The sequence below is a fragment of the Pelodiscus sinensis genome, chromosome 6 (assembly GCF_049634645.1).
Source record: "Pelodiscus sinensis isolate JC-2024 chromosome 6, ASM4963464v1, whole genome shotgun sequence".
NCBI lineage: Eukaryota > Metazoa > Chordata > Testudines > Trionychidae > Pelodiscus > Pelodiscus sinensis.
The window spans coordinates 32,262,289-32,276,704 of record NC_134716.1 but is presented as its reverse complement, the minus strand read 5'-3'; the positions used below and the strand labels follow the sequence as shown (position 1 = coordinate 32,276,704).

The 14,416-nt window shown below is 43.4% G+C and overlaps 1 protein-coding gene across 7 annotated transcripts in view; it reads right to left on the bottom strand.

Annotated features, from left to right (window-relative positions):
- Window positions 1–14,416, bottom strand: part of TJP2 (tight junction protein 2) — a 105,514-nt gene that overhangs the window by 28,183 nt on the left and 62,915 nt on the right. For all 7 annotated transcript variants that reach the window (XM_075931681.1, XM_006137846.4, XM_006137845.4 and 4 more), the window contains 4 exons: window positions 5,996–6,049; window positions 3,501–3,625; window positions 1,806–1,908; window positions 482–1,064 (listed from right to left, as the gene is read on the bottom strand). In XM_075931681.1, the coding sequence (XP_075787796.1) occupies window positions 482–1,064; window positions 1,806–1,908; window positions 3,501–3,625; window positions 5,996–6,040 (856 nt within the window). In that variant the 5' untranslated portion in view covers window positions 6,041–6,049. Of the gene's footprint in view, window positions 1–481; window positions 1,065–1,805; window positions 1,909–3,500; window positions 3,626–5,995; window positions 6,050–14,416 lie in introns of those variants that run through there.

The window sequence follows — 14,416 nt, the reverse complement described above, 5'->3', positions numbered from 1 at the left end:
TGAATCTGGACGCCAGTTCCAACTTGCATACAGATTCAACTTAAGAACAAACCTACAGTCCCTATCTTGTATGTAACCTGGGGAGTGCCTGTAACCTAAACTATCCAAACCCTAAAAGACAGGCAGCCACTCAGGACACAGCAGGTTCTCTGGACAAGTGCCCAGCATAAATTTAAACACAATCGAAGTTGTGGATTCCATCAGGATTGGAAGGGAGGAAAATCTCGTGGGAGGTAAAGAATGAGAGTGCACAGAGACCTGGAGAGATGAGAGCAGTGAGTGGTACAGGTGAAGAGGACGTCCCATGTCCAAGGACAAAGAGGAAATGTTAAAATGTGAGGAGGAATCTAGGTAAGCAGTTGTGCATAGAGTACTAAAACCACTCATCTGATAGCCAGCAGAGGAAACAGCATTTTCCCCTTAAATCTAACCCTTCCCCCATTTCCCTTCTCCCCCTCATGCCTTCCTGCACTCCAGCTACCTTCATTGGATTGGCTTTTTGTTAAGAGAACACTGATAGGTCTATCCTGGTATTGCCCTCCTGGGTACTCATGGTGGTGTCGTTCAAACGAGGGGCTGTGGGAATTCAGTCTGTCCCGACTACGACTTCTTGCTTCCTTGTTGTATCTAGGGTCAGGCTGATGTCTATGACTGTAATCCCTGGGTGGGCTATAGTCACCAGCACCACGTTCATAGCCATCATCTCTGTCAATGCTCCTGCCACGGCTCCTATCTCTTCTGCGTTCTCGGCCCAAACTTCTCTCCCTATCAATGCTCCTGCCACGGCTTCCATCCCGGCTGTAGCTTCGCTCCCTGCTGTGGTCTCTGCTGTGGCTTCGCCCTCTATCTTGATCTCTTCGGTAGCTCCGATCAGGGCTGTTTCCCCAGCTTTGGCTGCGCCGTCCCTGGCCACTATGCCAGCTCCTATCACTGTAGCCACTTCGAGCACTCTTGCCATCAAACTCTGCTTGGTCATCCAGTACATCAAAAGCTCTATCATCGTAGTCAAGAGAGGGGCTTCTCCTTAGCACGGTGAGCTGAACTTTCCGTGGTCTTTTCACTACCTGTGTGAATTAAAAACAAAACAAAAGCAAAGAAGAGAAACAACCACCTCTCAATACACATTTAAAATCATATTCCACATGGTGAAGATCTCCAATGCTAGGTCACAGAAACAAGAGCTCTGCACAGCTTATCATTCAAACCACTGGAAAGTGACATGATTAAAATTCTATGTCAGTTGTTAAGACATATCCCCCCTTAGTTTCATCCATCCCCTAACAGAACAAGCGTGGGGGTTTTTAAATTGCTAACACAGCATAAGATGATAAAATAATTTTTTGTAAAGCTTCTAAAAAACTGGGCTGTGCCCAAGCCAACACTACTCTCTGGCTAAGGGAGGTACAAAACATGTGCTAAGCCTGTTTAGATGTAAGCTCTTTGGAAAGGAACTGTGCAATTTGTGTCTTGTACAGCATGTTGTCTGCATCCTAATATGGTTAAGATACTGTATTAGGATTCAGGAGAGCTGAGTTGATTTCCCCGCTCTGGCACAGGCTCTTTGTGGTACACTGGGCATGTCACCTAATCTCTCCTTTCTTCCCTTCCCCCTCTGTCTGCTTCCGTTCTCCAGCTGTGAAACGGAAATAATTTTCCCCTCCTGATCCCATGCATACTTTGGCTTTTTAATTTAAATTCCAAGCTCTTTAGGGCAGGGATGGTTTTACTGCGTAAATAAACTATACGCCTAGCACAGGGGTTATAGGTACAACAGTAACACAAAGAATTTATAACTGTTAACTTACAAGGATAGCCACTTTCCCACTTTTTCTCAACTGCTGCACTGCAAAAGAATGAGGAACATTTTCCATCGAAGTCCCGTTAACCATGACTACCCGGTCATTTTCTCTACAAAACAAGTTCATGATGGATTAGAAGGCAGATCTTTTAACTTTCAAATGAAATTCCACTTTTGTTCTGAATGTCCTGTACATTCACTAACAAAAAACAGAACACAAGCTATTCTTACACATCCATGTTGGTTTATATAAACTGGGAGATCCTAAATATGTCAACAATCTGAAGGCTTCTTCCAGTATTAACTCATTGATTGTTGGTGGGTTTTGGTTTAAATGCCTCTACGTGTGATTAACTGATATGCTGATTCCAGGATCAATAATAACTTACAAGATAAGGTAAGGGTGGTAGACCAATTTCCATAGGTGAGATGAGCTTTTGAGCTACATAGAGCTCTTTTTCATGTCTGGGATGGGTATTTGGGCTGTCCAAGGAACCATTCAAGGTCAAATGGCCCTTTAACATCCTTCCAATGAATGGGGGGGGGGGGGGGGGGAGGATGAGAGAAATCCAGCTGGGGTGTGTGAGTGAGTCTAGATTGTTGTAATAAGCCATAAATTCAGTGTGCCTATAGAGTCCATGAATATATGACTATAACACTGCATACACTAACTTACAAAATCTGTTAAGAGTCAAGGGGTGCATTCTTGTACAACCTTGGCACACATTCAAGAATTTCACCTCCAGCAGAGGTTTCCAAAGCCAATTAGACCTCAGCTTTTATTCCACCTGATGTTACGGCTTGAACTGTTACAGCCACAACAACATTCCACAAATGCTGTCAAGCCCTGTTTGGTTACTGTTCTTGGCAAGGTTACTACATTGTTCTCTTACCAATTCCGGAAGAAGATTTTTTTTGGCTGTAAACCAACTGTGCTAGCAAACACACACATCACACTCTGGACATTAACCCATAGCTAATCTAGATGAATATCAGCAACTAGCTAAATGTTATGGGGAGAGAGTGGGGCAGATTAATCTTGAGGGGGATGTGAGCAATTAACCTATTTTCTGTAAAATTCCCACCATTACAGCTCTACAAGTAGGTAGCCCTAGTATAGGCAAGATGATACAGTAACTGAAACAGAGGCAGACACTGCTGGCTGCTGTACATTAGAACCCCACAGTCCTCCAGCTGGTGGAGCTACACAAGCAGCACAAACAGTGGAAAGTTTCATGAAAACGGATTTAGTGTAGACAATGCCTAAATGAAAACATCATGCGCAAACATGGTAAACATGGAAATAAACTGGTTCAGATATTGTCATGTAAAGCGGCAACATTATGACAGCATCTGAAAGCTATTATCAAGGACACTAGGAATGTGAACAAAACTTCCATGAGAAAGTAATGTCTGACAATTTTTTTTTCTTAAAAACACACAAATAAGACATGCTTTATGTATAGAGCAATATGACATCTCTAAAGTAGATTAACTTGTTTTTGAGATAAAGGGGGAAAATAAGAGATATGATTTCATTAAAAATATGGACAGTTGTCACACAAGTCTACTGAAAAAAATGCCTTGGATCAAGTCACTGGTGCAGGCTCTCAAATCAAACCTGCTATTTTATGAAGGCTTTATTCATTCCCTTTATCTGCAAAACATTCCAATCACAGAGGATAAAAGGAAGCACACTTACTGAAGAAATCCATCTGCTGGGCCACCTGCGAGTACATCTGAGATAACTATGGATGTTTCGCCATTTTCAAAATGAGGGTTATCTCTGCCACCAGATACTGCAATCCCAAACCCTCTTTTTGAGTCCTAAAAAAACCCCATACACATATACATAAAACAGAACCAAACACTATCTCCATGTTGAAATGTAATAGAGATTACGACTAAAACAACAGACTATCATCAAAGAGACACACACTTGAGATATATATGTACTGCCTTTTTCTAACATTGCATAAAATAGAATGAAAAAGCAATCCACAAAGTAACTGATTTGGTGTTTCCACTGTGAAAATCAAAACTGAGCAGGCACGCCAGATTGTGCCCAATAAAAAGGATAAGGGGACTTGTGTCTTGTTTTTTCCCCCCCAACAATGGTAGTAATTGATTTATACAAACTGAGAATCAGGCCCTTTGCATTTTTTTGCATAAATGCAAATTTAAGATTGCACAGTAATTTAATCAGTAAATCAGGGAAAGCCAGGGACTAATGTTAACTAAACCATGTTGTGTGTTATAATATTTCCTATTTCTGTTTTTCCAGTTAAATGTGACACTTACAGTGGATATAACCAAGTGTAAATGTACTATGTACCATCCAAGGCACATAGCATGTGCAGTGCACTAAGAAAACATTACTGTCCAAGCCCCAAATTGTGCATTTCTTGACTGGATTTAAGCACTGTATTTAAGAGTGGGTTTTTAAGAGGTTTTACATTTGCAATAATTAGCACACAATGATGACATTTAGATTCATGGAAAAGAATAACTTAGCATGAGTAATTATTCCTCCTCTTCATGAATGAAGATAAAGTCATTGCCAGCCTGTGTATGGGCATTACAAACACTGCCGTTCAGAATTAAAACCACTTTAAGCTACCCCAGTAATCTGGTTGGGAATGTCCTCTGGATTTTAAATCTGCCTTTACATCTCCAAGAAATGAAGAGTTACATGCATTCCCTTTGCGGAGCCACATAAATGAAGGCTCAGTCTTCTGTAGCAGATAACGAACACTAGCTGGTCACTGCATACAAGACATATTATTTCCTCAAAACATTATATTTAAAGGGGTGTTGAAGGTTGCAAAAGCCAACCACTCAAAATTTAGGAAATCAGAATTAAGGCTGCCTGTGCAAACTTAAATTTGCCCCCCTTGTAGGTACACCTTATGCTACAAATTTTAATTATAAGATCATATGCTGTTTTTGTACAGACTCCTGCTTTATTCACTACTCAGGACAGAGGATACTCTGAATGAATCAGCATTGTGTAGCGAAGGTGGCTGTTGTCCGTAGAATCTTTGCCTCACTTGAGCACAGCAGGCAATAAATTGTAGAAAAAGCAAGTTGTGACCTCTAGCTGATCCCTGGTGATCCAAACAGCTTGGGGGGGGGGGGGGCAGAGTCAGGGAGGAGAGAGAGAAACCAACATCTGAGCTGCTCTATTTCACGCTGGGGCCTGGCATGTCTAGACAATACAAAATGTGCCCCAAATGTACAAAATATGCCCAAATGTACAAAAATATTTGTTTTCAAAAGATAGAGATATCGGACATTGCCTTTAATAGACGAAAACTGAGAGTCCTACATGTTGTGCTATTTGCTCGTGTAATAGCAATACATACATTTGATAATCATGATTAAGGCTAAGATTTAGTCAGGGGTATTTTTGATAAAGGTCACGGTCAGTCCACGGGCAATGAACAAAGATTCACAGCCTGCGACCTGGCCATGACTTTTACTATAAATACCCATTACTAAATCTCTGCTCCTGGGCCTCTCTGCTCTTGGGGGCTGGGGCCTCTGCTCCAGCAGCAGGCACTGACTACTCCTGGTGTCCCACTGCTCTGAGGCCCTCAGGGAGTGCTCTCCTGATGGCTTTCAAGGCCGTTGCTCCAATTACCCTGCTATTTGGGCAGTCCCCAGGACCACCTTCGGGACAGATGTTTGGGCGCTTTCCAGGGCTGCTGCTCCAGCTGTCCCCAGAACAGCTGATGCTCGGGAGCTTCCTGGAGTCAGCCACACCAGCTGCTGCAGCAGTCACAGAGGTCATGGAGGGTCATAAAAATCGGTAACTTCCACAACCTCTGGGACAGCATCGCAGCCTTAATCACGTTTACAGTATTTTTTTACCTCAGACTCTACTCTTCAGTATAATGGTATGATTTCTCAATGTATTTGCAATGCACCTCCACATCTGAGATTACAGAGTACCCCAAGTAACTATATTTGCTCTATTGCTTTTGTATTAGGATAGTAAATTGCATATTTACTTATTTGGCTGATACATATTGCATTTGGACTGTTATTGCACAAACTGAACAGTAATAAAGATGGCATTTGAATGCTGTCTTAATTTCAGCTCCAAATATGTTAATAAATCTGTAGTAGCACATGTTTAAAATAAAAGCAGTGGTGGAGCATTTGAAAACTAAAAATACAAACATAATCTCTCACCTTTTGTAAGGTCACAGTGTACTGTTCCCATATCAGCTCTTCCATGCCTGGGGCCTGTAACACAAAAAAAAAAAAAAAAAAAAAAAAGCAATTAACCAATAAGCAACATAAACAACCACCCTTAAATTAAAATCTGGAAGACCTTATTTCAGAAACGGTTAAAACATTTTAAGTATTCAATAGAGTCAGTTATAGAACACATTTGTTTTTATGTCAAAAGACAATGAGACTAACCAAAGACACACCTTTGTGTGTGCATCCACATATGTAGGCTCATACACTCTGGTAACACCCTGTGCAGTGACCAGATTGATATAAAATAAATCACAAACTTGTTGCCATTAAGTGTCTGGATTCTGAATATGGACAAAATACAGCAAATTCAAGACCAAGGACAACTGAGAATACATTAATAATAAAGCTCCCAATCAATGACTGGAAATCTTACCTTTTGGATTCTACACCATGATTAATAAGATTCCAATGCTAAAGAGTACAGGCAGTCCCCGAGTTATGCTTACGAACGGGGCTCTCTCGCCCCGGAGCTCGCAGGCAACAGGACCACCCAGAGCGCAGTGGTCCCGCCACCTCGACCTCCGGGGCGAGAAAAGCTGCTCCGGGTGCCCCTGGTCTGCTGGGGACCGTCTCCAGCAGACCAGGGACACCTGGAGCAAAGCCAGGGAGGCGGAGGGGTCCCGCGCCTCTGAGGCTTTGCTCTGGCAAAGCCGGGGAGGCGCGGGACTCCGCCGCCACTGCGGCTTTGCTCCCGGTGTCCCTGGTCTGCTGGAGACGGTCCCCAGCAGACCAGCGGCACCGGGAGCAAAGCCGGGAGGCAGAGGGGTCCCGTGCCTCTGAGGCTTTGCCGGAGCAAAGCCTCAGAGGCGCGGCACCCCGCCGCCGCTGCAGCTTTGCTCTCCGTGTCCCTGGTCTGATGGGAGGGGGGGGGGGGGCGTGCAGCTAGTGGCCCCCCTCCAGCAGACCAGGGAGACGTGGAGCAAAGCCCCGGGCCTGTGGTAGAGCAGGTGGGGGCGCTGCCGGTTGGTCCCGCAGCACTGCTCCTTGGCGCTACTGGACCAACCCGGCAACACCCCAGCTGCTCTGCCCCAGGAGTCCTGATTCAGCCGCTGCTGAAACTGACCAGTGGCTGACTACAGGAAGCCCCTGCCCCGGGCTTCCTGGAATCAGCCGCTGATCAGTTTCAGCAGCAGCTGACTTGGGGATGCCTGGGGTTCTTAAGTTGAATCTGTATGTAAGTCAGAACTGGCATCCAGATTCAGCCGCTGTTGAAACTGATCAGTTTCAGCAGCGGCTGAATCTGGATGCCAGTTCCAACTTGCATACAGATTCAACTTAAGAACAAACCTACAGTCCCTATCTTGTACGTAACCCGGGGACTGCCTGTATTTACAAGTGGAACATTCCTCCCTCCCCCCGCATACAGATGCTAAGTTAGTAGCAATAAGTGTTAGGAAGATAAAAACATCCAAGCCTAAGTAAGAATGAAAGATGCAAAGTTGATGTTAGGGAGCCAGAGTAACAGACTTGGCTGGGTCAAAAGGAGGCCACAGTGCACCATAGTCTCCCTTCTTGCTGAGATGCATCATAGGAGTCACATGGCTGCTGTGCACATAGGAGATCTCTCTCAGTGTGTCTAGCCCACAGAGAAAACTGGGATCATAAAGTACCCAAGCTACAAATCCCACGGGGTACACCAAAGTAGGACTTCTGAATGGAAATTTTCTGTTTATGAAAATTATTCAGTTTTTCAATGAAAGTAGGCTAGTTTGCTGGAAAGCAGACACTTTTTTTCAAAAAATTCCGTTATGCAAACCCTCCATTTCCCATAGAAAAAGAGTTGAAATAGAACTTCGACCAGCTTTAACAGCTAATCAAAAATGGGGTAATGTGAAGGAAGGATCAAGTGCTAAGTCTCTAACCTTTTTAAGCAATGTAAGATCTACCTCAAACCCAAATACCCTTGCCCCGCTTCCTTCATGCCCCTTCTCCAAGGGCCTGGCCCTGCTCACTCTGTCCTCCCTCCCTCTGCCATTCTCCCTCCCTTTCACCAGGCAGGGGCAGAGGGTTGGGGCACAGGCTCTGGTCTTGGGCTAAGGGATTTGGAGTGTGAGGGGCTCTGAGCTGAGCCTAGGGCAGGGAGTTGGGGTCCAGGAGAGGGTTCAGGGCACAGACTCTGTAAGGGAGTTTAGGTCCAGGGGGCTCAGGGCTAGGGCAGGGGCTTGGGGTACAGGAGGGGGTTCATGACTGGGGCAGGGGTTCAGAGCAGGCTCCAGCTGGACACTGTTTTCCTGAAGTGGCTCCTGGGTGGTGGTGCAATGGGGCTAAGGGAGGCTCACCCCCGCCCTGGCACTGTACCACTCCCAAAAGCAGCCAGCAAACTCCCTCCATCCCAAGCCCTGTTGTGTCCCCACCGCGCCATTCTGTGGAGGTAGCATACAGGGTGGGAGAGGGGCACCCTGTCAGTGCTCCTCCTCTCCTTCCCCTGCTCTGCACAGCAAGCAGGAGGCTCCCAGGAGAGGGGGGCAGCTCCAAGGCAAAGGGCGGGAGGTGAGCAGCAGTGAAGGGAGGGGCAGCTGAAGTGCTGTGCTTGACAGCCTCTTGGCCAAGCCAGTCAATATCACTTGTAAGAGGCGCCAAGATCTACCAGCAGATCCCAATCTACTGGTTGGTGACCACTGTACTAAGTGTAGTGTTGTTTAGGAAGTATAGTTAACACTATAGTGAAGGCCCACTTCTGTTAGGGTATCCCCATCTTGTTTAACCTGTTAGCTCCAGCTCCCCTACCTGCTGATGGGCAGGAGCAGCCCCGCCACTTCCTCAGCAAGGGCTGCTCCAGCCTGGCCAGAGCAGACCCTGTCTGCACCGCTTCCCCCTTCCCCCGCCACAGGCAGGGGTGCACCCTCTCGGCTGCTCCCACAACCGGCTGTACCTGGGCCTGCTGTAAACAGAGGCTGCTCTGACTGGAAAGCTGAAGCAGCCTCTGTCTGCAGCAGACCCTACCCCGGGGCTGGAACAGCCCACTTCCCACAGCAGGCAAGGAGCTCTTCCAGCCCTCACCAGTTCACTGGTAAGCCTCACCTGCTGACCACGAAGCAAACTCTTGTTTCTATTCTTTTGGATGGTCAAAGACCACATGAAGTGTCACAGGCAGAGAATCCACGAGGTAGAGATTCTGGGTATACCTGAAAAGGACTAGGCTGCTTTGCTGTTGTATCACTGGATAAAAAAAAGCTTCAAAATCTCTACTCTAAACATTATTTAAGGAACACCCAAAATATTCTCCACTCTTATCAAACAATATATAATACAGAAAAGCATATTAGCATACACCAATACAAACATCTTCATATTAATAATGCACAACTACTGTCTCTAAAAATGGATAGATAATCAACGTTTTCTACTACGGAAGTGAACCGATCCTACAAATCAAGGTCTAAGAACTGCAACAACAACAAAAAGTCAAAGCGGAGGTTTAATGGAGGAGAGGTGGTAGTGTTGAAACCTATAGGAATAAATATTTTAAACCATCTGCCTTCTCATCTAGCCTAGAGAGAGTTAAAATCATTACTATTAAAGCATTCTTGCCCCGGGTTGAGTAGATTAACCTACTTGCTGAAACACATGGTCAGTGAAATCATCATCTGTCAAATAATGGTGCTTCCAGCTATTCCCATGTCACCAGCTGGCTAGTATAACTAGACAGTTAAAATGCTGCTGCTAGTCACTATTTTGTTCTCTCTACCTTCTTTCGACATGTGGGAGAATCATGCACAGAAAAAAAAAATCCCTGTGAACTGATGCGTTTTCTGTGTTTTTCTAATTTGTTTGTTTTTTTAATTAGATGCAATACTGGCTTGGATCAGAGGGATCTCAGCTGTCAATTCCATCTAGCAGTTTCCCCTCAAAGAGAGCCTTAGAAATGAGCAGCTATCAAGTGATCCCTAAAATTGGAAGGACAAGCAGGCGGGCTCAATTTCTGCAGCAACATGTCTCTGTTGGCTAGTAGTGGTAAAATGTGATAGGACTCCTTGCCTTGAAGAACCAACACATTTTTAGTCAGTTACATTTGGTGTATATTTCAAATTGTCTTATGCCCCCGCTCCTCCCCCAGAGTCTGAAACCAGCTCTGGGCATATTAAAGTGTTCAGTGATGGAAAGGAAAGGAAAGGAACAGACTGGCCTAGGTCAGAGGAAGCAGGCTGGCCTAGAGAGAACGCTCCATGTTTCAGAACACAAGCCATGCATTACAACACCAGACCCTGACCTCCCCACAACCCAAAGAAAGCTCTGGAGTGGTGAGGAAATTAAGGCAGCAAAATGCATGTAGGGTTTATTGTTTTTGTACAGATGTGTATATTTCTCATGTGGTTAAATAAAGAGCAATTCTGTGTTAGAACATGGAGACATGTTGCACAGAAATCTATGCTATACCCACCATGTGGTCCCTTGAAGAGGTGAAGTCTGGGTGAAGTACTGGGAAAAAGTATGCTGAACTACAGCAGTATTCAGAGAAGCTAGCATTGATTCCAGGATCTGGCCTGGGAACTACATGATATCAGCTGTCAGGACAGGGTGCTAGAACGGATCGCCACCTTGAGATGTACTTCGTGACAATGGGATTTGTTCAGACTCAGGAGACTGAATATCCAGAAGCAAGGTCTCTTCACAGCTATCTGGTAGTCCGCCAGCAGTGGAGCCTGACCAGATCAGTGTCAGTGGGAAAAGGACACAGTCATGCTTAAAAATATGTTAGCTGGTCATGAAAAGAAATTGAGGAAGGAAAAAAAAAAATCTATTACCAAGCTAAGAGAACTAGTTCTTGATACACTGATAAAATTACACAGGGTATATAATGCAGTGCACAGTACTAAATGGTCACGTTGGTAGTCTACAAGGCCCTGAAAACATCTGTGCTGCTCTAAATCTCCAACTAATAATCTCTTGAACATTATGAAGTGTACTGCTGCTTGCCAGTGCTGAGATGCTAACCAGTGATGACAGACTAATGGAGAGAAAGAGAGGGAGGGAAAGACCACCAATGTTACAAATCATCATCGGAGGCTCTCTGATTGAATCAGAACTGGGATTTAACCCTCTGTCACAAGAACAAAATTCCTGCTTTGTTAGAAATCAGTATCCTAAGGCAGAAGAGGAGCCTCTACTGTAAATGCACTAACAGAAAAGCAATTTTTATCCTTGAGACATGTTTATGTCATTAGCTAGCTGCAGAAAAATGCAAAGCGGTTACTGCATTACCCCCACACAAAGAAAGAACTGCTGACAAGAAGCACAATCAAAAGAAAAATCACAATTATCTATAAAAATTACCAACGTAACTCTTTGGAAAGTTTACTTGGGTTTTCCTTCAACTAAAATTGTGGTGTTTTCTATGTAAATGAAACTTACTGTAATTAGCCAATATTAATTCAGTAGTGATTTAAGCCAGTGCAATACTTCTCATTAAAATATCACTATCAGGATTTGTTTAAATATTCATGAGGCTCAGATACCAAGATGACAGATACCTTATTAATGGATCACTAGTCCCTTGATTACAAAACTGAGCAGAGGTGTACATTTTGAATGACAGTTAGCTAGAATAATAAAAGTTATACTGTGTATAAAACACACAACCCTTGTTGATAATTCTCATATATTTATACAATGTCTTATTACTGAGTTACCAAACACACACTTTTTAAAAATACCTGGATGTGAAAGTGTAGGGAGGGCTTATAACAAAGTATAATGTAAAAACAACTCACGTGCCCTTTTAAAATCCTCAACTTTTTCACTGCATGTGCCCACATCCTCTGTAGCGCTTGAGCTGTCTTCATTGTTGCAGGGTATATAATCTGTTAGGGGACTCTGAGCATCCCAGTCTTTTCATCAGTTTCCACCACTCAACAATGTTATGTAATTCTAATACAATAGTGGCCTACATACTCCACAAATCCTGCTGTCATTTCACACAGTAACACATCAAAATGCAAAGAAGAAAATCTGCTAATACCTAAACAAGCTCCACTTATGAGACAAAAAATAATCATAATTTTTTAAGACAATTAACTTTAAAGGTCTGAAGACGGGTTTTAAATGCTAAATAGTAACGCTGATTTTTTCGTATAAGTGTACTTGAAATTTTCCGACAAGATCATTTAAGATGTACATTTGTGAAAAAGGTGCTATTAGTATTTTATGCTATTTTGTGCTATTTTTAGTATTTTGTGCTATTAGTATTTTACATTACCCGTGACTAGAATAAATCTTAATGCTGAACTGTTAGGACCCAATCCTTCAAATCCTTATGGACCTAACTAACTTTACAGGAGCGAGTAATTCTACAGAACTCAAGAGGTTTACTAATGTATGTAAAATTATTCAGGTGTATAAATGTTTGCAGGATTAGGGCCTTATGTAGTTCCAGCAAACAAGAAGTGAGCAAAATATTAAAGAGGAGTAACATGCCAATCTCACAGTGCCCGTAAACAGTATTTAGGAAAAAACAAAAAGACGTAAATAAAAATGGGACAAAAAATTAGACATACATCCTGCCCCCAAATACTTTACTGTAAAATAAACCATCAGTCCATTATCAGTGAATGTTGTAAACTTTTTGCAGATTTATACTCTCAATCTTTCTTCATAGGCTATATGTAAGAAAGCGTCACATAGAAACAGATATTTGTAGCAAGCTTAGCACATTTCAACACAGAAAAACAGCTTGTAGATTTTATCTTTTGGTGTTGGAACATTTCAGTGTTGTAAACTGATGAAAATTCATGCAACACTGGAAAACATGAGGTCATTTTCCTGCAGGACAGGAGAAATGCAGAGCCCTGCTTTGCAATCTTGCCCATGTAATATCCCATATTTCTCTGCACTTGCCAGGAGGACTAGAATAGAAACACTGCTGAATTTCCAAGCCACAACTGCCAACAACACACTCTGCTACATCAAGAACCGTTCCCTCTGCACCAACAAGGAGAAAGGGTTCCTACCTCCCCCATGAACCTGGGACTTTAAGATGGGTTTTGCCTCCCACAGGAGTGGGGTTACTCAAAATAGCTTCACACTTTAAATTTGAAATTTCATTGTTTTTCCTCCACCAAGACAACTAGTGGCGTAGCAAAACATAAAGCTGGCCTGATTAAGAGATGCCATTCACCCATAATGTGCTGCAAAATGGGGCCTCCACCCTCCAAGTGCTGTGCTCTCTGTAGGGTTACCAGGTGTCCAGTTTTGAACCGGACAGTCCAATATTTGAGATTTCTGGTCGGGAAACAAATTGAGAAAATATAAGTGTCCAGTATTTTCTAAATAAGATGTAATGTAGATTGTGATGTACTGCCAAGTGTGTCCAGTATTTTTGTTGAAACCATCTGGCAACCCTAGCTCTCTGCCCTGACTTGACAAAACACTTAACATTCAGCATGGAAGGAATCCTACTTCAGCCAAGTACTTTGCTAGATCAGGGCCAGACTATTCAGGAGCTTGTGGAACTGAGCCCTAAGAATTGTATATGCTCAGCAAGTGGATGGCCGGGGGTGGGGGGGCGGGGGGGGGGAAGGAGGGAGGGGGAGGACAATAGGCCACAACTAAGTAAAATACACATACTCCACCATGTCCCCATACATTACATTAAAAAGTCACCAACAAAAATGGTCAATTGCAAGAAATCCAAAGAGGGTGCAGGTCTGGATGGAGACAAGACTGTGACATCACTAATACAGAATGATCAGAGACCCAGAGTCAGATCATTGATAAAACTACTGAAGTAGAAGAATGGGTTAAATAAAAGTAAAATTGTCAAGTTCACACGGTCTGGCAGGGCATGTAGGAACAGAATTTAGAACAAATAAATAAATAAAAAGCCCACCAAAAGAATATTTTTACCTGTAAATATTGTTTCTGTAGCTCTGATGTCTTCTTGTTGCTTATTTTATTTAAATAGCAGACAGCAGGAACAATTACATGGAAGCACAGATTTTGGCATCCACTGGTAGCCCTGTCTTGGCTGTCCTCTTTTCTCCAGATTGCATGTCCATAGCATTCCAAACACAAAGTAAATACTAAATAGGAAAAATGTAACCAAAAAATGAAGTAGACTGACAGTGCCTAACCCTGGGAAGTTAAAAATTTGCTGAAGGAACCAGGATCTATATTCAGAAACAGACCTGCAAGCCACATCTAGTTGGACCAGGGGGAATAGTTAAAATAGAGAGGTCCTGATTTGCTTGGGTCTTGCCAAACTTTTTGTACAGCAAAGAAACTGAGGGAAAGAGAGATGAACGTCTGAGAATGCCAGAGCAAAAAAAGCATCTATACAAAATACTTGCCTTTTCATACCTGTGCTGCAACACAAAGGAAAGTTCTTCTCGCATATATCAAGAAATAGGC